The sequence below is a fragment of the Lepidochelys kempii genome, chromosome 10 (assembly GCF_965140265.1).
Source record: "Lepidochelys kempii isolate rLepKem1 chromosome 10, rLepKem1.hap2, whole genome shotgun sequence".
Taxonomy (NCBI): Eukaryota; Metazoa; Chordata; order Testudines; family Cheloniidae; genus Lepidochelys; species Lepidochelys kempii.
This window is the reverse complement of record NC_133265.1, coordinates 55,080,405-55,103,536: the sequence shown is the minus strand read 5'-3', so window position 1 is coordinate 55,103,536 and position 23,132 is coordinate 55,080,405. Positions and strand designations below refer to the sequence as shown.

At 40.9% G+C, this 23,132-nt stretch overlaps 1 protein-coding gene and 1 long non-coding RNA gene across 2 annotated transcripts in view; one reads left to right on the top strand and one right to left on the bottom strand.

The window, feature by feature from the left end:
* TRPM1 (transient receptor potential cation channel subfamily M member 1) overlaps positions 1-23,132 on the bottom strand; it is a 136,628-nt gene that overhangs the window by 47,242 nt on the left and 66,254 nt on the right. Inside the window, exons 5-10 of the mRNA XM_073303660.1 lie at positions 20,199-20,323; positions 18,920-19,091; positions 15,397-15,571; positions 13,005-13,128; positions 4,640-4,712; positions 988-1,088 (exon numbers count right to left, since the gene is read on the bottom strand). Coding sequence (XP_073159761.1) covers positions 988-1,088; positions 4,640-4,712; positions 13,005-13,128; positions 15,397-15,571; positions 18,920-19,091; positions 20,199-20,323 — 770 coding nt within the window. The remainder of the gene's footprint in view (positions 1-987; positions 1,089-4,639; positions 4,713-13,004; positions 13,129-15,396; positions 15,572-18,919; positions 19,092-20,198; positions 20,324-23,132) is intronic.
* The window catches only part of LOC140894877 (uncharacterized), a 99,835-nt gene that overhangs the window by 55,424 nt on the left and 21,279 nt on the right, over positions 1-23,132 (top strand). The gene's annotated exons all lie outside the window — the stretch shown is intronic.

Genomic DNA, 23,132 nt, shown 5'->3' with positions numbered 1-23,132 from the left:
GGCATAGGGCTTACACTGGTGTAATGATGTAGTATCTGTGTAGACCCTGAGTTACTTCCATTGGCTGCTGGCTGTCATCTTGTCAATTTCACAACTCCATGCCGAAAGCTGAGCTGTCACCGCTGGGTGGGTGAGGGCTCCAGCTAGAGTCTCTGGCTTCCCCTCTGGGCTCTTTGCTCCGAGCTAGGCTGCGCTCACCCCGCTTGGAGCCTGGCTGCTGCCTGGAGGCTCCCAGCTCCCAATGGGGAGCCCAGTTGCCATCTGGAGGCTCCTGGCTGCCTGTGCGGAGCCCAGTTGCACTAAGGTTCCTGGCTCCTGCTGAGAGGCCAGGAGCCACCCGGCCTCAGATGCAGAGCTCCCTGCTGGGAGCTGGGGCACTGGGCTCCTGGTGGTGGGGAGCAGGGAGCCAAGAGCTGGGGCGGGGGGGGCAGTGGGGGAGGGGCAGCCGGGCTCCCCTGCAGGGAGCTGCACATGGAGCTGAGTGCCCACGTTCTCAGACCCCCACAGTGCCCCTCTTAAGTCGATGGAAGCACTCCTAGTGTGGACACACAGCACCAACAGAAGGATGGCAGTGTGTACATGAACCACGAGAGGTTTAGGACTTATATCAGTGTAGTTAGAGTGATGCCCTAACATAGGTCGATTTAAATTTCTAGTGTAGATATGCACTCAGCATAAATCAGGCCCCATTATTTGAATTTCTTGCCTCAAGAGGAAACATGAATACATTCATTTGCTAATTTTATGCTGCCACTTTTCATTTCCAAAGCACACGAGTTTTGTCGTTATTAGCTTTTTGGAAAAGGTAGACTAGTGATATTTTATAATTAATTGTCCATATGGAATATCCCAGATCAGGCCATCATGCATACCAAAAGAATTCAACATTACTTGTCATTGCCAAGAAAATCAAAGGCAGGGAAGGGATATTTGCCACTTAATTTAAAATTATTTGCCAAATAATCGGTCTAGGAAAAGCAGCTTTACCGGCCAGTGATGTCCAAAGACAAAGATTTGGCTGCGTGCAATGTCCACACGGTTCCAGGCCAATGCCAAACTCAGCTGATCTGGTGCAGATGCGTTGGTTCCTAAGCAAACAAAAGTATTTGGCATTTCACACTTCATGTAAATGAGTGGACACCCCTGTAATTTAATTCTCTGGGGATTAGATCAGATCTTCAGCTGGTGTAAAGGTGAGCAGTTATGTTGAAATGAATGGCGCTATGATTTTTTTACACCAGTTGAGGATTCAGCCCAATAATCTTTTCAAAATTGGGAGTAGTAACGTTCTCTCTTGTTCCTTGCAGTTCACAGAAATGGACTTTAGTCCCTTAATTATTTTAGCAAGGGTATTGGTCTTGTCTCATTTATCCACATTAGTGACACAATATCATTCTCTGTAAATGTTGTTTAAACAACCTTATGTAATTTGAATGTTAAAGAATAATTGTCAGAATGATAGAATAATCTCAAAAGTTTCAGATTAGCTCACAAACAAAAATCTTCATGATAAGAGCATTATGGCTGAGAGTGTGCTTTGGAATCCAGCTAACAGTCCAAACCAACATTACTTTCTTTACAAAGATTTATTTTAAAAACCACAAACAAAACCAAACTCAAGTGTTAGAATGTCTGGAAATGACTCAGCAGAGGGGAATTGGCTGGATCCCTTAATCCAGCCAGTTGAGTGATCCAGCTCATTCCGCATTGCCATATCATCCTCCGTCCTCATTATCACCCATCTGATTTACACCCCACACCCTAAACCAAACACTTTTGTTAGGATTTATGTAAAGGTACAGATAATTTACTGGGAGATGATGGGAAATGGATCGCTTGAATAGGAAATGGGATTTTATTCATTTGCTATGTTGAACTTTGGGTATATTTTTACAAGTTTTGTGGGGCTAAACTAAGTGTGGGTGGCTAAGCTAAGTTTCGGGGGCTAAACTAAGTGTGGGTGGCTAAGCTAAGTTTCAGGGGCTACTGCCACTCCATAACAAATCCCCACTCCTTGTTAACAGTTTAGACGTTTATCAGAGCTTAAGCAGCTCCTCTGAAAGGCTTCTTCCTTCTCTAAACCCTGCTGACTTTATCCCTAATACTGCTCCCCTCCCTTCCATAGAGTATAATCAGCAGTTTGGCAGATCCTCTAAACACAGGTCTGGTGATTCCTTAACCCCATGCTTCTCTTTTCCCTATATCTTTCACCTAAAGTCTCTTTTGTAATCAACTGGTATCAACTTCCAAAGTGCATAAAATTTGATAATAACAGTTGTTCCAACAAAGACAGACTCAGCCACAAAGGTAAGGGGGTTTAGATTGGGGGGTGGGGGGTAGAGAGCTTATTGGACAGACAAACCAATTGCATTTAGAAGTGACTACAAAGCCTTACCCCAATCCTTGAACTAAATTTTTTTTTGAGGTTTAAAAAATCTGGTTAACTTCTTCCCTCTCCCCATGGTATTTATCATTTTGCATACACTGGCCAGGACTGGAACCGGATGTATTGAAACACCGTGAGACAGCTCAGAGATACAGGTTGGAGAGGTAATATCTTTTATTGGATCAACGTCTGTTGGTGAAAGAGACAAGCTTTTGAGGCTAGGTCTGCACTGCGCCGCTGCGGCTGTGCCGTTGTAAGGTCAGCAGTGTAGCCGCTCTTTGTCGCCCAGCTCTCTCCCAGCAACAAAATAAAACTGCCTCCAAGAGGAGTGGTAACTTCGTCAATGGGAGGGCAGCTCCCGCCAACCAATCACTCTGCACACTGGCGCTTTTCGTCATTAAAACTTTTGTCGTTTGGGGGACGGGTGTGTTTTTTCACACCCGTGAGCGACAAAAGTTTTAATGATGAAAATGCCAGTGTAGACAAAGACTAAGGCTGCCAGCGGGCCCCGCCGGGTCAGGTGAAAGACAAAAAAGACAAGTGAAAGACAAAGCTTTTGTCATTCAGAAGTGTTAAAAACACACACACACACACACACACCCCCCCAAGAGACAAAAGTTTTGTCAGCGACAAGCGCTGGTGTGAGCAGCACCAGCTCGTTGGGGGTGGAAGTTTTCTGTCAGCAGGAGAGCTCTCTCCTGCCAGCAAACAGCAGCTACACTGTGTGCCTTCAAGCGGCACGGCCGTGTCGCTAAAAGCCGCATAGTGTAGATATAGCCTACGGGCAGGGCTGGCTCTACAGGTTCTGCCGCCCCAAGCAGTGACAAAAAACTGCCGCCCTGGATGGCAAAAGGGAGACGCTGCCGCCGATTTGCCGCCGCGGGCGGAGGAACTGCCGCCCCTTTCTAACTGCTGCCCCAAGCACCTGCTTGGAACGCTGGGGCCTGGAGCCGGCCCTGCCTGAGGGTGCGTCTTCACTACCAACGTTAAAGCGCTGCCCTGGCTCCCCTAAAGCTCTCCCAGCGCTGTAAAAAACTCACCCCCATGAGAAGGGTAGCTACCAGTGCTGGTGCACTGTGTACACTGCCACTTTACAGCGCTTTTGAAACTTGCATTACTCAGGGGGGTGTTTTTTCACACCCCCAGCACTGGTAGCTACTCCCCTCATGGGGGTGGGGTTTTTTTACAGCGCTGGGGAGCTCTTTCCCAGTGCTGGTGCCACGGCAGCGCTTTAACCTTGGTAGTGAAGACATACCCAACAACAGATGCAAAACCTGCAGACATATCTCCACAGCTACAATGATCAACATACCCCACAACACACCTTTCGAGATCCATAAGTCCTACACATGTCTGTCGCAACAGGTGATGTACCTTATTCAGTGCACTAAATGCCCCCAATAACAACTATGTGGATTAAACAGGACAATCGCTATGCTCTTGAATGAACTCACACAAAGAAATGATAACACCATACCACCTGCAGGCTTGGATGAACACTTTTCACAAAGTGATCACTGTATCTGGCCTCTCAGTCCTCATCCGCAAAGGAAACCTGCACAACACTTTCAAAAGACGCGCCTGGGAGCTTAAATTCATAACTTTGCTAGACACTAAACATCGTGGTCTTAATAAAGACACCAGATTTATGGTTTATTACAACAATCTGTAACCCACTAACCCCCTTTTTTGTCCTCTGATTGCAGTGGTGTTAATGGGCCACTTCACCTTGAATGGTCCCTTAGAATATGTGTTAACTACTTAACAATCTGTTCCACCTTTTATTTAGCTGTGACGCTCAGAGTACCTTTGCAAGACTTGAAGAAGAGCTCTGTGTAGCTTGAAAGCTTGTCTTTTTCACCAGCAAAAGTTGGTTCAATAAAAGATATTACCTCACCCACCTTGTCTTTCTAATATACTGGGACCATCACGGCTACAACAACACTGCAAACAAAAACGAGAAAGGTTGTTCTTCTGGTATTTCCTGCCCAAGTGGAAGAAGGAAACTGTGGAAACTTCAGGGTAATGCTATGGAAAAGTTCAGACCTAGACCTTATATATTGGGCTCATATCTTATCAGACCTGAACCCAAAACACCAAACGCTTTGAGGTTACTGATCTGAACTGATAGGAACAGAACAGTCAAAAGTTTTGGTATTTAGAATGACCCACACAGAGCAATTGTTTATTTTGGGGTTTTTTTTCTTCAAGTGGGTTTGTTCATCCTTATTTGTTGCCTGTGTAAAAACTCACCTTTAAGTAGAGCAGTTAAAATGGACATCTCAATGTCCTGTTGCCCCTCAGAACCCATACGGAACACAGTTATCTATAGGAGAGAGTAAAACCAAACACACAATTAACTCAGGAACGTTACTTAGAACAAAAGAAAGAGAGAATAAGGCTATGTCTGCACTACACAGCTTTTAGTGACAAGGCTGTGTCGGTACAGCAGTGCTGCTCAATGTCGGGCAGTATAGCCACTGTTTGTCAGCTCTCCTGCAGAGAAAAAGCTTCCACCCCCAAGGAGCAGTGTTTGCATTGTTGGCAGGACAGCACTCCTGCTGACAATGCACTGTTCACACTGGCACTTGTCGCGGCAAAACTTTTGTCTTTCAGGGGTGGAAGGGTTGTTTAACACCTCTGAAAGACAAAAGTTTTGTCGTTCAATTGCCAGTGTAGACATAGCTTAAGTGAAAGAGAGAGAGAAAAGAAGAGAGATAAATTGCATATGTTTCTATATTGTTTGAATTTTTTCAAAATTTGCTATTTCAATTACATTCTTCATTGAAATTTCTAATTTTGACAAATAAAAAGGGGTGAAAACTTTCATATCTTTGTCCTGTTCTTTGACTGACTATACAACTAGTAAAAACAAAAATCAAAATTTTAAATGTTGATGAAATTTTTTCGCTAACAGATTTTGACATAAAACACGGGACAAAATTGCTGTGCCAATTTTATATAGTTTTCCAACCATCTCTAGTATTTTACAGTATTATGAATTGCTCACTAATACCTGAAATAACCATTATGGAATTTCTTTGACTGAATTTAACATTCACGCAGTTTGAGATGAAAGTTAAGTAATGCATTGGCAAAAAGTACAATCCTAGATAAACCTTGGAGGCAACTCTCTTGTGCACAAAACTGAATATTTATATTGATATTTGGTTCAGTTGCTTATTAGTGCCTAGAAAACTACAAAAATAGTCTGCTTTTAATAAACGATAATTGAAATAAAGTTCTTCATTAAAAAAAAAGGCAGGAAGAAAAATAATGTAATATGGGATTCAAACACAGGATAATCTGATAATCTAACGGCATCCGACATGTTTAAATTATGGTAATTCCGAATATAACAGACCAAGAGTTGCCAAGCACATCTCCACCCAAAAGCATCCTTTTACTGTATAAACTTGTGTCTACCTTTTGGCATGGCAATTTTTTTCAACTTTCAATAACTTGTATCAATTTTGTACCTATGAAAAAATGTGTTTGGTACAGTGACATTGATTTAGCAGGGGGAAGAGGCATAGGAAAAGTTACATCCATTACAGGAAAATAAGCAAAGTCACCAAAGAATCATTCGAGGTAGAAGCCTTGCTCAGTCAAGCAAATCACCACGCTGCTCTGGACAGTCTTATCTGAAGCCTTGAGACACACTCTGCTTAATGAGTTTACTGTCTGAGTTTTTACTCAGCAGGTAAAGCCTCCTGTGATTTGGCATTTTTTAATTCCAAAAACTTGATTAAGGCAAGGCCCTGTTAAACTCTCTCTACTGAATCAAATCTACTGAGTTAAAAGTGAAAAATAATGCTGTCATAAATATAAAGGGAAGGGTAAACCCCTTTGAAATTCCTCCTGGCCAGGGGAAAGCTCCTCTCACCTGTAAAGGGTTAAGAAGCTAAAGGTAACCTCGCTGGCACCTGACCAAAATGACCAATGAGGAGACAAGATACTTTCAAAAGCTGGGAGGAGGGAGAGAAACAAAGGGTCTGTGTCTGTCTGTAGTCGTCTTGGCCAGGGACAGAACAGGAATGGAGTCTTAGAACTTTTAGTAAGTAATCTAGCTAGGTATGTGTTAGATTATGATTTCTTTAAATGGCTGAGAAAAGAATTGTGCTGAATAGAATAACTATTTCTGTCTGTGTATCTTTTTTGTAACTTAAGGTTTTGCCTAGAGGGGTTCTCTATGTTTTTGAATCTAATTACCCTGTAAGATATCTACCATCCTGATTTTACAGGGGGGATTTCTTTATTTCTATTTACTTCTATTTTTTATTAAAAGTCTTCTTGTAAAACACTGAATGCTTTTTCATTGTTTTCAGATCCAAGGGTTTGGGTCTGTGGTCACCTATGCAAATTGGTGAGGCTTTTTATCCAACATTTCCCAGGAAAGGGGGAGTGCAAGTGTTGGGAGGATTGTTCATTGTTCTTAAGATCCAAGGGTCTGGGTCTGTAGTCACGTAGGCAAACTGGTGAGGCTTTTTACCAAACCTTGTCCAGGAAGTGGGGTGCAAGGTTTTGGGAAGTATTTTGGGGGGAAGGACGCGTCCAAACAGCTCTTCCCCAGTAACCAGTATTAGTTTGGTGGTGGTAGCGGCCAGTCCAAGGATAACGGGGGTAATATTTTGTACCTTGGGGAAGTTTTGACCTAAGCTGGTAAAGATAAGCTTAGGAGGTTTTTCATGCAGGTCCCCACATCTGTACCCTAGAGTTCAGAGTGGGGGAGGAAACTTGACAAATGCCTTAACAAAGCAAGTTCCTTCAGACATTTTTCTGCAAACCTGCTTTTCCTGTGCCTCGCCCCCCCTCTTTCACCAAGCTGGTAGGTATGGGTGTGACTTGCACATACAGTCAGTGACCTATGTTGGCGGTGGTGGAAAGCTGCAGGAAGCATTTGCCTCTGGCAGCACAATTCCTGCCCAAAGCGTACGAGTGGAGAGTACACCCTTTGGATGGTACCGTTTGCTACCCCACTTCACACACCAAGCACACTCTGCTCCCCGGGCCCTCCTCACCTTCTTTGGTGTGCACTGTGCCCTTGCACGCTCACAAAGAGAACACGTGCCGTGTTCCCACAAGCACTGCCAAGGCAGTTGTTCACAGCCCTTTTTCAAAGGGACAGGTGGCTAAAACAAGAACCAATCTGAACCTTAAACCAGAACCTCATTGAAAACGTTTGGGGAAAAAAGCCAATTTAATTTTTTGCCGCATTATTTTTCATATTTGCAACTGTCCTTCTGAGTTCTGATTGGCATTAGAAAAGAAGTGCCAAAGCACTATAAAAAAGGTAAGATTTCTTTTGACTCCATCAGCTTAGTGTCATTAGAAACAGAGGGCTCAAACCTGCCAGATACTGAGCATTCTGGCCTTGATCCAGCCAGGCACTTAAGTCCAAGAGCAGTCCACTAAAGTCAGTGGGACTATTTAGATGCTTGAAGTTAAACATGTGCTTAAGTGCTCTGCTGGATCAGGGCCAGAGTGCACAGCATCTTGCAGGGCTGAACCTAGAAAGCACAATGGGATTTACAATATATTTTATTAAACACAGTTACAGTAAAAAAAAAATAAAAAAGATCGGATACTTACATTCTATGCAAACTTGATCTGGATTTGAAAAAAAAAAGTGTGACAAAGGAACATAGGAACACTGACTTCCTGTATGGTCAGTGCTTCAAGTATTAATAAATGTCCTGCTCAGTTAGAAAATACAACTTCTGTGGCAGAGAACTGGAGAGTAAAATGGACTTAAATATCTAGCTTTCAATGAAGGTATCCTACAGTATGTCACTGATTCTGAGACTAGAGTATCTTACACCTGTAAATGTCCTTTACTCTATCATTTTTACGTTAACCCAGAATATCTAAAGATGTTTCGCTTTTGAGTACTTGAGTGAGTTTTAATATATGCATATTGGCCTTCTGAAAAGTACTTCTATATGCTGTGAGGAGGATAGGCTATTTATGTTTCTTTATGATTGCCCAATAAAAATAACTAGATTAGAAGAATAATCTGGTAAATAACTTTGGGCATTAGTGATTGTTATGCATTATTAGAATTAGTATTAGAATAATTATTAGAATAAGTATTAGAATAGCACCTAGAGGACTCAAACAAGATCGGGGTCCCATTGTTCTAGGTGCTGTACACAAATGTAATAAGAAAAAGTCCCTGTCCCAAGGAGATTGCATCTAAATAGACAAGGCAGACAGCAGGGTGGGAGGAAAGGAAATACTATTGTTCCCATTTTACAGATGGGGATTGAAGCACAGAGAAAGTAAGCAATTCACCCAACTCAAACAGAGCATCTACTAGACTGTAAGCTCCCTGGGGCAGGGGCCATCTTTCTTCTTATGTGTATGTACAAAGCACAATAGGGTCCTGGTCCTGTAGACTAGGGATGGTTACTACAGGTTAATTGGAGCACCTGTAGCCAATTAAGGCCCTGCCAGGAGCCTAATAAAAAACCCCTGCTCCAGGCAGACAAGGTGGAGTGAGGAAGGAGAGAGGACTGGAATTTGGAGGTGTGTTGCTGAGAATTGAAAGACCAGAGAACCGGAGGAATGGAGATCCTGCCCCAGCAGAGCAGGGAGACTCCCTCCCCCAGTGTCAAGGATTGAGGGTAACCCTACCCAAGGAAGAAGAGGGTAAGAAATCTGCAGGGGTTGAGTGGGGCTGGGGCTCAGAGTGAGGAGCAAACCCCGACCCCTTCTCTGCGTCCCTCCTCTACCACCTTCCTGGGCCACTAGCGGGTCCCTTGGTGCCCCAAGAGCAGGGGTAAGGGGTGGCATCCTAGCCTCCCTGCCAAGAAAAGTGTGGGATCCACCATACCAACATTGGCCATTATGTCACAATCCTTGGAACCTTACTTCAGTTTCTGTTCAGTCCTTTGAGTAAGATTGAGTAAAAATTGCATAAGAATCACAGGACTGGGCCTTTATTTAGGAAACTACGGTCTGAGAACTAAGAAACATAAAAATCTAAGGAATGGAGGTAAATTTGAAATGGCATAATTTTTCCTTGGTGCAAATGCTGAACTCCCCAGAGTACCAATGGGAGTTCAGCACTAGGAATGATGTCACCTTATGATGTACCTCCAAAAGGAAATTATTGGAAGTCAAGGAAAAGAACATTCAGGAAAAACAGGAGGCTACTATGACACTAAACAGGCAGGGAATTACAGACTGGCATTGAAGGACTTAATTCTTATTTTGAAATTTGTGGGAATTGATGTTAGTGCCTCCTGGCCAACAGAGGTAACTATTAGAATGAAGAGCCTGCACCTTGTGCCAAAACCATGGATGTTTAATAACAAATGGCCAAATTCCACAAGAGGTCAGCAGATAAGCACCTCTCCAAAAGCGCCCCCCACACACAACATGGTGAGTGTGGGTCAGAGGTGTCCATCCTAATACTGTCTCCCCTCCAAACCCACAGCCAGCCTGCCCTGTCTCAGCTGGAGCTAATAGTGGCTTTGGAGATCAGGGGTGTGGACTGGTTGTTTTTTTGTGCACACCTTGGCTTTTTGACCCAGCCAGGACCCCATCAATTCAGCCCATTGAAGAGATTGTTTGTGCTCTGGGATGCCAGAAGATGGGTTCACATTAACACTACTGTTACTGAGTGTATACAATATTCAATGGTGTTGTGAACATCATACATTAGCCAAGATTTTTACCTAAAGTTTGGATCTGGAGAAAAATATCAGATATTTAAATACTAATACCCAGCTCATCACAGGACTAGAAAAATAGCTAAAGTCTCTAAAATTCATTCTATCTCTATTTTATGATTCCTAGCTCTTTATCAGCTTCTTTTTTATACATTTACAGAGAAGACTATGACAGAAGAAGGGGAAAGAGTTGGGGGCTGCTGAGACTCAGAGTTGATTTGATGGAGAAAATTTGATTAACTGGATTTCTGAATGTTCTGTTTGCTGCTCTTTATCCTCAAAGTGGGACATCAGGATTAATATTTAAGCTGATAAAATTGGTCTCATAACTCCCATTATTTACCCTAATTGCTGAATACTTATTCTGTTACTTACTAAATTTTGTTTTGGCAGCAAAAGGCTGTGAAAAGTCATCCTTTGATTGATGCTTTGACTGCCGGAGTCAGATTTTATAATAAAAGATGATGCCTTCCAGACTAGCATAATATGTGACTTGAGGATTTTGAGAACATTTCCTGATGGAGTCTTCGGATGCTGGTTCATATTAATGGTGTTGGGTGGGGTTCCGTACATTTTACCTGCAATCAGGCCTGAAATTGTGGCCTTATCATGCTAACCATATAACATAGTACAGACTTCAGTTTGAGATGGACAGAAATACATGGCTTATTTACACAGGTGCGGCTCCTGTTGATTACAATGAGGCCAGCATTAGCAGAATTGAGGGAAGAACTGACCCAATGGAATCTTTTACTGGCTTCACACATTCATTGGACCAAATTCAGAAGTCCTTAACTTAGATCTTATTCAGTCAAAACTGTCATTGAGAGTCAGTGGAGTATGCATGAGTAAGGAGCAGGAGCTGGAATCTGCTGCTCTTACACACAAGGAGTAGCACCTCACTCCATGAGTACTCCCTTTATTGCAGTGTAAATGTGGCTGAACTCAGCCTTAAGCGTAAGCTTTAGTATTTAGACTTGGGTTAAACATTTGTTCATTTAATCTGCAAGAATCAGATCCCATTCTGGAAATGCAAACTGCTGCAGATATCACATAACTACCTGGGGAAAAAAAACAAACATGAATATCCTTTTCCCCCCCTGACACTTCTCAGTGGACAGTGCCATGTTATGAGGGGGAACTATGGTCCCACTTCTCAAAGGTATTTAAGTGCCTAATCCCATGGATTTAAATTATTTCGATGGGAGTTAGGCATCTAAATATCTTGGAGGATCTGGGTCAACTTGTTCACAAAGATCAGACTGTTGTGGTGTGTGGCATCCCTATAGTGCCTTGTGCTGGCCTAGTATTCCACTTCTAGCTGCTCGTTGCCCCATTTTCCCTCTCCGAGGTGGGTCTCAGCTCACACTCTAGTCAGTTGCAGAGGTGTTTCTTAACCCTCCGGCTGAATCACAGCCAAGAAATCCTGACTAAAAAGTCCCAACAAATAAAAAGGGATCTTCTGCTCTTTGGGGCCTCTTCAGACCATCCTCTGTTCCCCCATATTCCCTACTCCGGGTTCAGAGGATCCTGTAATAGGGAATCAGGTCCAACATTCCCTTGGCAGACAGGGATTGGCAGACTTAGTCCTAAGAAGCAGGAAGCATTTTGGAAGAAGAAATAGAGGAGAGAAATATAGACACTCTAATCATAAAGGGATAAGGAGTACTTGTGGCACCTTAGAGACTAACCAATTTATTTGAGCATAAGCTTTCGTGAGCTACAGCTCACTTCATCAGATGCATCCGATGAAGTGAGCTGAAGCTCACGAAAGCTTATGCTCAAATAAATTGGTTAGTCTCTAAGGTGCCACAAGTACTCCTTTTCTTTTTGCGAATACAGACTAACACGGCTGCTACTCTGAAACCTGTCATAAAGGGATAGGAGATGTTCTCTTCCCTCAAGAGTAGAGCTGCACCTCTTTCCAACTAATGCTCTGCCTAGTTACCTCCTCTCAGTCTACTTCATGGAGATGTGGCATTGCTTCACTAGGGACAAAATCAGGTATAGCAGAGATAAGGCAATTGTCCTAAATTTCATACTAAAAGCGTGGCACACCTGGTTACTGCAGGTAGTTAGGAGAGAGGGGTTTGGTATTTCAGCCCCACTCCCACCTCTAAAAATAACCAGCATTTAGAAAAGAAAAAACAACACTGAAAATGGAAAAAGCTAGACTTAGCCAGTTGAAACTGCTATTAAAAACAAAGCTGTTAAAATGTCATTGTTTGAAAGTTGCTGCTTCAGCTTTGCAACCAAAAAGAATTAACTGGAAATCTACCCCTTGACACAAGGGAGGATATATTCATACGATGAAAATATGAAAAAAATTCCACAGCTGCAATTAACCAAGTGGAAACATTCATTGGTTCATTTTGCATGCTAAAAACAACAGGCTCTAACCCCATGAGTACAAGCACTATTGACGGATGATGGATAAATACAATAATGAATCCAAGACAATTTTCTTTTCCTTACTAGTGAGTTTCTCCCCTGGTGGGACTTAAAGGAGTGTGACTCAATGATGTGGATAATACTGTCATGGCAAGCATGGATCAGGAATTACATTGATGCTTAAGAACACTTAAAACAATTTTTTCCCCCAGGACTTAAAAAAGACAAGTCTATTGTAAAAGACTGCAAGACAAAAAGATTAAAATCACTTCTTCTGGGAATCCTTCCTCCAATTATCTTTTCACTATCTTCTGCATCTGATCCTCCCATCATGTCTATTTTAGGGCCCAAATCTGCCATTAAGCTGTAACTTGTTTGAAATGGGAATTTGGGCATGATCTTGCCTTAGTTTATATTTGTGAATCACTGTATACATTTCTGGCACTCTGTGAATGAAAGATAAATAGTAATAATATGTAAATGGCATTTGAAAGGAAGGGTAGGGTTGTACTGAGGTTAAGGCATTCATGAATGAATGTTATGGCACTTACAAGTTCCTTCTTTTTCATACACTCCATGAGAATGACAAACAGCTGATGGGCTTGGTTCCGGTTGTAGTTGAAGGTTTTTTGAATGGTTACTAGAAGCTGGTCCCTGAGGGATTCACTTATAATCCTAATAGAAAAATAAAATAAAATACCTAAAAATAATATAAATTATACTCCATCATTAAAACAAACAACAAAACTTTTTACATCAGTCCAGTTTCTTTGTTTTGATAACATATAATTTATCCAGGATCTTCCTATTTTATGATATAAGATTATGGGACTAATGAAAAGAGTTAGCAATAGTCTCATGAGATCCATACCAAAATTGGTTCCCGTATGTCTAAAAATCTTAACACAGGAACCAAAAACTGAATGGCAAGGAGCCTGAACCATCTTTTCATCCACAGAGGTGATAGCCAATGATGCTACATGTTCTGTACCTCCATGTGGGGATCAGCCAAGGAGTTCAGTATCCAGAAATCTCCAGAGGACATTTTACATTAAAATGCTGCAAATGTTTTTCTGTAAAGCTGAAGGAATGGGATTTTGGGGAGAGTGGGATGGGTGTATTGTGTTATGCTACTGAGTGGTACTGTATTTGTAAGTGAGTTCTTGTCAAGGGGAGCCTGGAAGCTCATACAGACTATTTAAAAATATGAAGTCTAAAGAAAAATATATATAAAAAAGTTGAAAATGTTTCAGCAATGTTTAAATGATTTGATTTGGTCTGTGAAAGTAACATGAGATGTAAGCCCTCCAATCTTAACTGGTTTCTTCATAAAACATTTATTTCAAGAAGATGGCAAATATTACCAGCAGGCATTCAGAGCGGCAAAACTGCTGAAGCTACAAAATGTAGATAAATTCAGAGCTCATCAGAAAATTATTCTCTCTAATATGAAAGCAGGGACTCCAAAGATTCTTCTTATCAAGCAACTTCTATAGCCTGAATGCAGTTATCTCATCATCATCTGATAGGAAAATTGGACATAGCATCATGCATACTGCAAGAGACAGCCATGCAGCAGAGAGCGATCAAACAGACTGATTTCTGATAAGTTCTTTCAATTAAATTTGAATACACTCGAGGAGACTAGAAAGATGCTGAAGGAGGGAAAACCGAGAAATGTGTTGGTAAATTAAAAATATTATTAATTATTATTATTATTATTAACCATGTAAAAAACACCCCAACTTAAGTGTGTGAACTTAGGTGCCCAGCAAGATATTTATGCAAATCCTTAACTTTAAGGGACGTCAGCAGGACTACTCATGTGCTTAAAGTTAAGCACATGCATAAGCATTAAGTATCTAGTTGAATCTTCACTGCAAAATAATTTTAAAAAATGCATCTTTTACATTGAGATCGCTATCTTGATGTAAAATCTTAGTGAAGAAATGAGGCTAGTTTTTATCTCAGTTTAACAAGTCAGGCTCAACCTCAGGTTGAGCAGGGTGTACAGGTTTTACCTCAAGAAGTTGCATCAAGGTAAAAATAACAGTGACTTGTCTCCACCCGGATTTAATTTCAAGATAGCTATCTCAGACAGATTTTTCTTCAGTGAAGGCGTTCGTGTTGTTTGACACCCCTGGAGAATGAAATTCTCTGTTTATCCATCGAACAGGCGTGACATTCTACAATAGCACAAGCTTCTTATAAAGGCCCTCTGCCAATTTACCTCAGTCCTGATATGGAGGGTCATTCTTTGGCCCCATTTATGGCAGGTCTACACTTTAAATGCTGCATTGGCACAGCTGCATCGATGCAGCTGTGCTACTGTAGTGTTTTAATGAAGATGCTCTAAGCTGACGGAAGAGAGCTTCTCCCATCAGCTGAGTTAATCCACCTCCATGAGAGGCAGTAGCAATGTCAGCAGGAGAACCTATCCTCCCGACATAGTGTTGTCTACACTGGCACTTAGGTTGGTATAACTCCGTCACTCAGGAATGTGGATTATTGACACTGAAGTAATTCTGTCGTGTAGACCAATGCTTAGTTCATAGCCTCACTGCCAAGGCACCCAATAAATTGTAAATTATAGTGTCATTTGTGGTGAGGGATTGTGTGACAGTGACATTTACGATAGGGATGAGACAGCCAAACTTAGGTCAGTAGGTCCCAAAACAGCCATCAGGTGGTAACAACTTTTAGTCATTGCCACCTGGGCTGGGATCAAACTGGCACCGAGAGCTGGTTGAAAAACAGGACATTTTTGTGAGCATTTTATCCTTTTGTTTTTAAAATTTAATTTTTTAACTTGAATGAAAGCTTGTGTCAAAATTTCAAAATTTTCAACCACCTCTACTGGCAACATAGAGGCAAACTGGGTAGTATCACCCCACCAACGCTCTGCGCTGTCCACAGCCTTTGTAATGGTCCCAAAAATCTTACCCCCCTTCTTCAGAATATTTGTGTGCAAAAGACAGAATGTCAGATGCTCGTCCACTGCCATCACAGATCACAACAGGGAGAGGTGGCTCTTCTCGCAGACATTCTAGGACTATAGAGATCACATTGGGACCCCCTTCAACTATGAGCCCAACCACAGGAACACCTTGTCCCAGTCCTGTAAAAGAAACAGGTGTGTCATTAAACACCAGTAACAGTGCTGGGTTTGTTTCAAAGAGGTGGAACGCTGTGAATGTGTATGAATTCTATGTTATGGCTTCCCAGTGAACCAGAGCAACGAGAAAGCGTCAGGAAAAGAAATGGAGGGTGTGCATGATTGGGTGATGGTGTGAAAGATATTGCCTACATTTCTCCACAGCCCCAAAAGAAAGCAAGCAAAATGTCTCCCAGCTGACTTTCTTCGGTCCTGCTACTTACTGTCTATTTATTCACACATGCAGTAGGTGATCCGTTTTGCAGTCTCAGTCGTGTGGGAATCTTGTTAGAATCCATCTGCAGCTAGATCAGCTATACTAACTCTAATACCGTATTACCCCAATTAATATTCTGATGGCTCCAGGCTATTGTCTCCTTGCTACTTTTGACTCGTTTGGTCATCCTCAACATGATATCCACCTATGCTTTCTCTTCAGATAAAAGCATTAATTTGCTCTTTTTATCATTAGGTTGAAATGGCTGGCCGATGTAAGAGATGACAGCTGAGCATCCCTTTGCTGTCCCTGCCTCACTATGATCTCCAGGCATAGGATGACAAAGGGAAGCCCACAGGTCACATGATCACTGGAATCTTGGTCACATGGTCACTTACACCTCAGGAAAATGCAAGGCAAAAAGCATTAGGTGCAAGCTGACTGATTTCACTGCCCATGAGCATTTGGATCAAGTGCTTAATTCTGTAAAATGATCAACTTTTCATAAAGAGGTTGTCTGTTTTTTTTTAAAAAGTTAACTGAGAGACTGTGGAAGGTACCACAACAGCAACCCTGTAGATTTAATTCCTCTCTCTGCAGAACAGGCACAGCATGGACAGCGGTAGGACACTGTCCCACCAATGCGTCCTATATCTGATCTGGAGGGATCCCAGAGATTGGGTTCAGTCTTTATGCCCATTAAATCCTTTCACATCTCTGCTCAGACATCCAACAAGGGTGCCAAATAGTGCCACTTGGGGTGCCTTATTTTTTAAATTATGTGGCCACTAGTAACTGGACTGAGGCTTCCCACAGAGCATGTTTTTATCTCCTGTACTTTGTCAGATTCCCAACTTCAGTTTTATAGATGGTGAAATGACCAAACACCAATTAAACAAGAAAGGAAGCAAACCAAACTCCAGAAGTGCACACAACACATGTGCTTTAGCCTTTACCTGACACTCTATTATGTTCTTTGGCTTTTTAAAGACCGTTTAAAAACCCCAATTAGTAGCTGCTATCAGTCCCTATGCCACTGCTATTTTGAATTGATTTCCTCTTATTTAATAAATAACAGCCACTGAAAGCTCCCTAGGATAATCAGCATTACCTGAGGCACTAAAGTATTCAGATTTATTTCAACTATTGGAAAGATTTTATTTTTAATGATTTTTTTTTAAATCATCACTTTTTTTTCAATCTTGAAATTAAAAAGCCCCCTTTACATATACTACTTATTGTTGATTTGAAAAGTAATGGGCCAAATTCTCTTCTCAGTTACACCACTGTAAAAGCACTGCATTGGAACTGAGAGAACAGATTGGCCCACTGGCTGACGCATCCGATGAAGTGAGCTGTAGCTCACGAAAGCTTATGCTCAAATAAATTGGTTAGTCTCTAAGGTGCCACAAGTACTCCTTTTCTTTTTGCGAATACAGACTAACATGACTGTTACTCTGAAACCTGGCTGAAGTTGAGATTCCTAACAGGTTCAAAAATAAAAATCACATTACTTATGTAAAACCAGATTTTCTGACCCCAAATCTCCATGTTCTCTGAAATTCACATCAAAGCCAAAGTTTATTTTTACAAAACCCTGGTTTTACAAAGATTTTAAATATTTCATAAGACCTTCATGAAATTGGGGGTGTCAGAAAGAGAAAATAATTAGAGTCCTGCAAATCTGTGAATATCCGCTTTATACCCATGGATTGGATGCAGATAAAAATTTTGTATCCGTGCATTGTTCTAAAAAATAATATTATTTCATATTAACTTCTTTCTCTCACCTCCCTCATATCCCCACCCCACACACCAAGCAAGATCACAGACTTTAAAAAGTAGAGTCAATTATTAATGATAGTGTTTTTCCTCCCATTGATTTTTGGGTGAGGGAAAAAAAAATCATTGACTATTAATATTTATTAGATAACATGGAGTATTTCCAAGTCTCGTTATTCCTGCCAGAGTTTAGGAATCCATACCTGGTGAATGCCAAATTCTCAAACTCAGGAGATCTAATTAACGTTTTTAATTGTTATTTTAAAAGTGTGCCCATTTCCAGTTCTCTGATAATAAGCTCAAGAGACTCAAACTTCAATGATATGTCTGAAGAGGCAGCAGAAAATTTTTAAAGCTGACATGTCGATGAATGCAGTTTTCGTTTTGCCCTTGTCTCAGTTGCAGATTCCCAAATTGGCCTCCTGTTTTGAGACATTATTCAATAACTATGCATTATTTAGAATAAAAATAATTACTGCTGGGCAACCACAAGAAAATCAGCCCAGCCATCTCTCTCATTTACCTATCTACTTTTTTATACATTTTTTTGAGATCAGGATGTTACAGAAGGTTCAGTGGAGAAAGAAATCACCAATCAAGCCTTGAGAGAAATCACATAAAATGCATCTGATAAATGATTTAGAAATGGATAATGGGGAAGTAAGCAAGCAGCAGATCTGTATGAAACTTTACATGTGAAACCCTTAAACTAGGTGAGATTGCCTAGGTTAGAGATTCATTAAAAATCCAAATCTCTGGTTACATTCATTAGAAGAGTTGCAGAATTTTGATTGTGAAATTCAAAACGAAACTCAAGGGATACAAACCCAAATAGAGAGAAATAAAAAATGTTAGCACACACTCTTGGAGACAGGAACCACAGAGATTCACAGAATGCTGATTAAAAGGAATTAGATGAAGCATTATTCTCTGGTGTGTATTCAGTGAGGCCTCCGAACATTGGCTAGAAGTACACAAATATCTATCTTTCTTTTCCTTCATGACTCTCTTTCACTTAAAGTCTTGTGTCATTGAATTCCCTTCTCCCTACTGTTCCTCACCTTCCCCTTCCTCCTTTTCTGACCCTTACTCTTCTATGTTTCCCTCCTGTTAGATTCAAGCCTTCTGTGTTAGTAATCAGGCAGCACATGTTTTTGTCCCAGTTACACTGATCTGATCAAATTTCAGTCTCTGGTCAACAGCTGGCACAAAAAAACCTAAAGTTCAGTCCAACAAAAATATTTTTTTTTAAAAATCCACTTATTCAAGATATTAATGTTCGCAGTTTGTCTAAAATCTCCCACTGCACTTACGTGTGTTAATTTTCTGAAGGGAGATGTGTTTTTCCAGTTGACGTCGCAACTTAACTTCAGCTCCGTATTTACCAAGTGTGCCGTTGTCCGCTAAGATGAAGTGTGTATGAGAACTGTTGAGCACACAGAGCTTACTTAAAGGGTTTGACATTGTTTGGTAAACTCTTGACACCTGTCAAAAGGATACGTGCATAAAGATTAAAAAAAGGCTTTACTTGCTACTATATACACATGTAACAAACCCACAGCCACAATTTTCAACATAACGACATGCAGCACCAGGAAGAGAATCTAGTAATAGAGGCCTTTATAATCTGAAATAAAGACGAGCCTGTCTTTAGATGTCCAGCCAGTAACTAAAGGGTCTCTCCCTTGCTTCTTTACAAAGGCTAAAAACCTTCTCCATAACAATTGTATTGTGTAATTCCCTCACCCAATTTTACAACATTTTCTTCTGAATAACCTGGAGCCCTGAGTAATTCATATTCAACAACTGAGTGCCAATCTATAATGAATCCCATGTGTTGCACCTGTATGAGCACCCTGGCTGTCTACAAAACTCTCAGCATATGGCATTGGGTTAGAACCCAACACTTTCCAGTACGCAAAAAACAGGCCCCTGCTACTTGCACTAAAGTAGTACTTTTTTAGCAACACACACTCTACTTATTTTGTATTGATATGGCAGCAAGTGAAATGTATACATCGTAAGTATATCTTTATTGAAAAAGCGTTCTCAAGAGTAATCAGCTTCCTAGAAGGACACAGGCATTGTCTATCTATGATACATCTATTATATCTGTAGCTGGGCTGAAAACAGAACACGCTTCATAGCTTGCATGAATTGTCCTTTGTGTCATCAACAGTAGCTGCTGGAGATCAGAGAGCCACGTGCAATATGCTGGAATTCAAGACTAAAATCAATCAACATCTATTAACCCTTAGGACACTGATGACAAATATACCCTCTCTCATGTTTCCATTGAGAGACTAAAGGAAAGTTATCACCTTCAGCTTCTTCCTTTCCTCTTTGTACATGGAGCAGATGCAACATACCTGCCCAGCTACTGTTACCTTCTTCCTCCTTTCCTCAGCAAAACATTTTGAGCATAATCAGATGGAGAATTTGTTACAATAATGTACACTAATTTTAGCTCTAGAAATATTTTGGAAAGAGGGAAAAACACAAATACACAAGAACTGCAAACAGACGAAACATGCATTTTGTTACACAGTTGATATCCCACTACATGAGAGTTTTCTTATAGAAGAGACTTACATCTTTCCCAATCAGATCCTCCTTATTTTCCACAATGCCCCATGGTGCAATTCCTATGGCACAGATTCGTCCTCTGGACTTGGAAGAATGATCTTTCAAGGCATCTCCCACGTGGCGAATTACTCCTATAGGTACAATTCATTTAAATTTATTCTTGACGCTTCAGAGGCTTATGCTGAAGTGCTGATACATACTTAGCTATTATTTTCAAACTTTACAGCGTAATATACTTGAAAGGCACACACATTTTTTAAAACTGTTTTCAGAAAACCCTAGTTTCTGATAAAGCATCCTTTAAATAATATGCTTTGGAATTTAAAAAAAATCCTTAATTTTTTTATATTAAACAGTTTTCTGCTCCCTTGCTCTGTGTACAAGTGTCTTCACATCAATGGGGAGGAAGCACTATAAAATACTCAAAGGAAACAAACAAAAATAGCAAAAAGTAGTTTTTGGTAAATTTTTGCAGTTCTAGCAATCTTAAATGCTACTTGTAACTAAAAGAGAGAGAATTTTTGTTGCAGAGAAATGTGAGTTTCAAGTTGATAGGGTCCATTTAAGTATAAAAAATATAAGATATGAGTGAAAAACGTTGTTATAACACTGCCCCTCATTCTATATTGTCTCTTCATTTTGTTGACACACTTACATTTCTCCTCCCTTGGTGTTCATACCTCAACTACTAGAAGAGGGCCTCATCCTCCCTGATTGAACTAACCTCGTTATCCCTAGCCTGATTCTTGCTTGCGTATTTATACCTGCCTCTGGAAATTTCCACTACATGCATCCGATGAAGTAGGTATTCACCCATGAAAGCTTATGCTCCAACATGTCTGTTAGTCTATAAGGTGCCAGAGGACTCTTTGCCACACTTACAATAGAATAGCCTTCCAAGGGTATTGATGAAAGAACCATTCATTGAATAATTTATAACTGAGGTGGACAAAGTACTGAATAATATACAATGGAAAATAATCCTGCACTGAAAAGGAGATGCGTCTAAATGACCAAATAAGTCTTTACCATTTCTAATAGCTATGATTTATTATACACCAAGAAAACTCAGTCAACTTTACTTTAGCTTGAGGAAATGCAATAATTCAGATATTGCTCGGAAGTCCAGGAAACTAGAAATGGAGTGAAACAGTCAAAACTGAAGCTGAGGCAGGTAACTGCTCCTATGAGTATCTGCACTTAGATTACACTTTGAAGTCGTAGAGCCCAAAGAGAGAAACCATCCTCATTCCAGTTGCCTTCTTAGGCACTGATCTTATATTGTAATGTGTGTGGGTGAACCCTGCATCCTCATGAAGCCCCACTGAAGTCACTTCAACCCCAGTCCTGCAGAGACTCACATTTGGAGCTTAAACTGACACACTGTGTTTAGTACCATTGGCTTCAGTGAGACTATTCATAGTGTGTCAGCTTAAGCACATGCATAAGTCTTGGCAAGACTGGGGTCTTATTGTGTGTGAGATACAGCAGCAAGCTAAATGATAGATATCTAATAAATCAAACATTTCTTTATTTAAAAATGGTTCTCATCAAGAGCAATCACCATCTTATATTTGTGAGGGTCTTAAGAGGACATGTAATATATACCTATGAAACATCTGTCAAAGAGGATCCCATGCAGGCACAGAGATCTGCCTGCATGCTTCATAATGCAGGATCAGGCCCTTTGTTTGCATACATTTTCTATGAAATAACCAATTACAAAGAGATAGTGTAATTAAAAAACCCCACCATATACTAGAAATATGGTCAAAAGAAATTACATCTGAATATGTTGAAGCTCAGTCAGTATCAACACAGCACACATCAAATAGATTAAAAACTGACTGACAGTGATGATTCCCCATTTACCATTACATTTTACTATCTGAGTGTATGCGACTGGTTCTTGGCCCTCTGCTATCTAACATTTTTATCAGTGACCCAGAAGAAACCAAAATCTTGCAGCTGACACACAGATTGGGGAAGTAATGAAGAGTGGGGCAAAAAATCAGTGGGTTCAATGGACGAACATAAGAACGACCATACTGGGTCAGAGCAATGGTCCATCTAGCCCACTATCCTGTCTTCCGACCGTGGCCAATGCCAGGTGCTTTAGAGGGAATGAACAGAACAAGGCAATCATCAAGTGATCCATTCCCTATCGTCCACTCCCAGTTTCTGGCAAACAGAGGCGAGGGACACTCGGAGCATGGTGTTGCATCCCTGCTCATCCTGGCTAATAGCCATTGATGTACCTATCCTCAATGAACTAATCTAGTTCTTTTTTGAATCCTGTTATAGTTTTGGCCTTCACAACATCCCCTGGCAAAGAGTTCCATAGGTTGTGTGAAGAAGTACTTCCTTTTGTTTATTTTAAACCTGTTGCCTATTAATTTCATTGGGTGACCCCTACTTCGTGTGTTATCTGAAGGAGTAAAGAACATTTCCTTATTCATTTTCTCCACACCAGTCAAGATTTCATAGACCTCTATCATATCCTCCTTCGTCATCTCTTTTCCAAGCTGGAAACTCCCAATCTTTTAAATCTCTCCTCATACAGAAGCTGTTAATTAAAAATGTTAATCATTTTTGTTGCCCTTCTCTGTACCTTTTCCAACTCCAATATATCTTTTTTGAGAGGGGGCGACCAGAGCTGTACGCAGATGTACGCAGATTCAAATTGGGGGGCGGGCATACCAGGAATTTATATGCAGGCATTATGATATTTTCGGTCATTCAATAAATTGCCCTGTTCTGTTCACTCCCTCTGAAGCATCTGGCACCAGTTCCTGTCAGAAGACAGAATACTGGGCTAGATGGACCATGGGCCTGACCCACTATGGCCATTCTTATGTCCTTAAGAGGACAGGTGACCGATACAGAGCAAACTGGATCACTTGGTAAACGGAGTGCAAGTCATTTGTGTTTCAATACAGC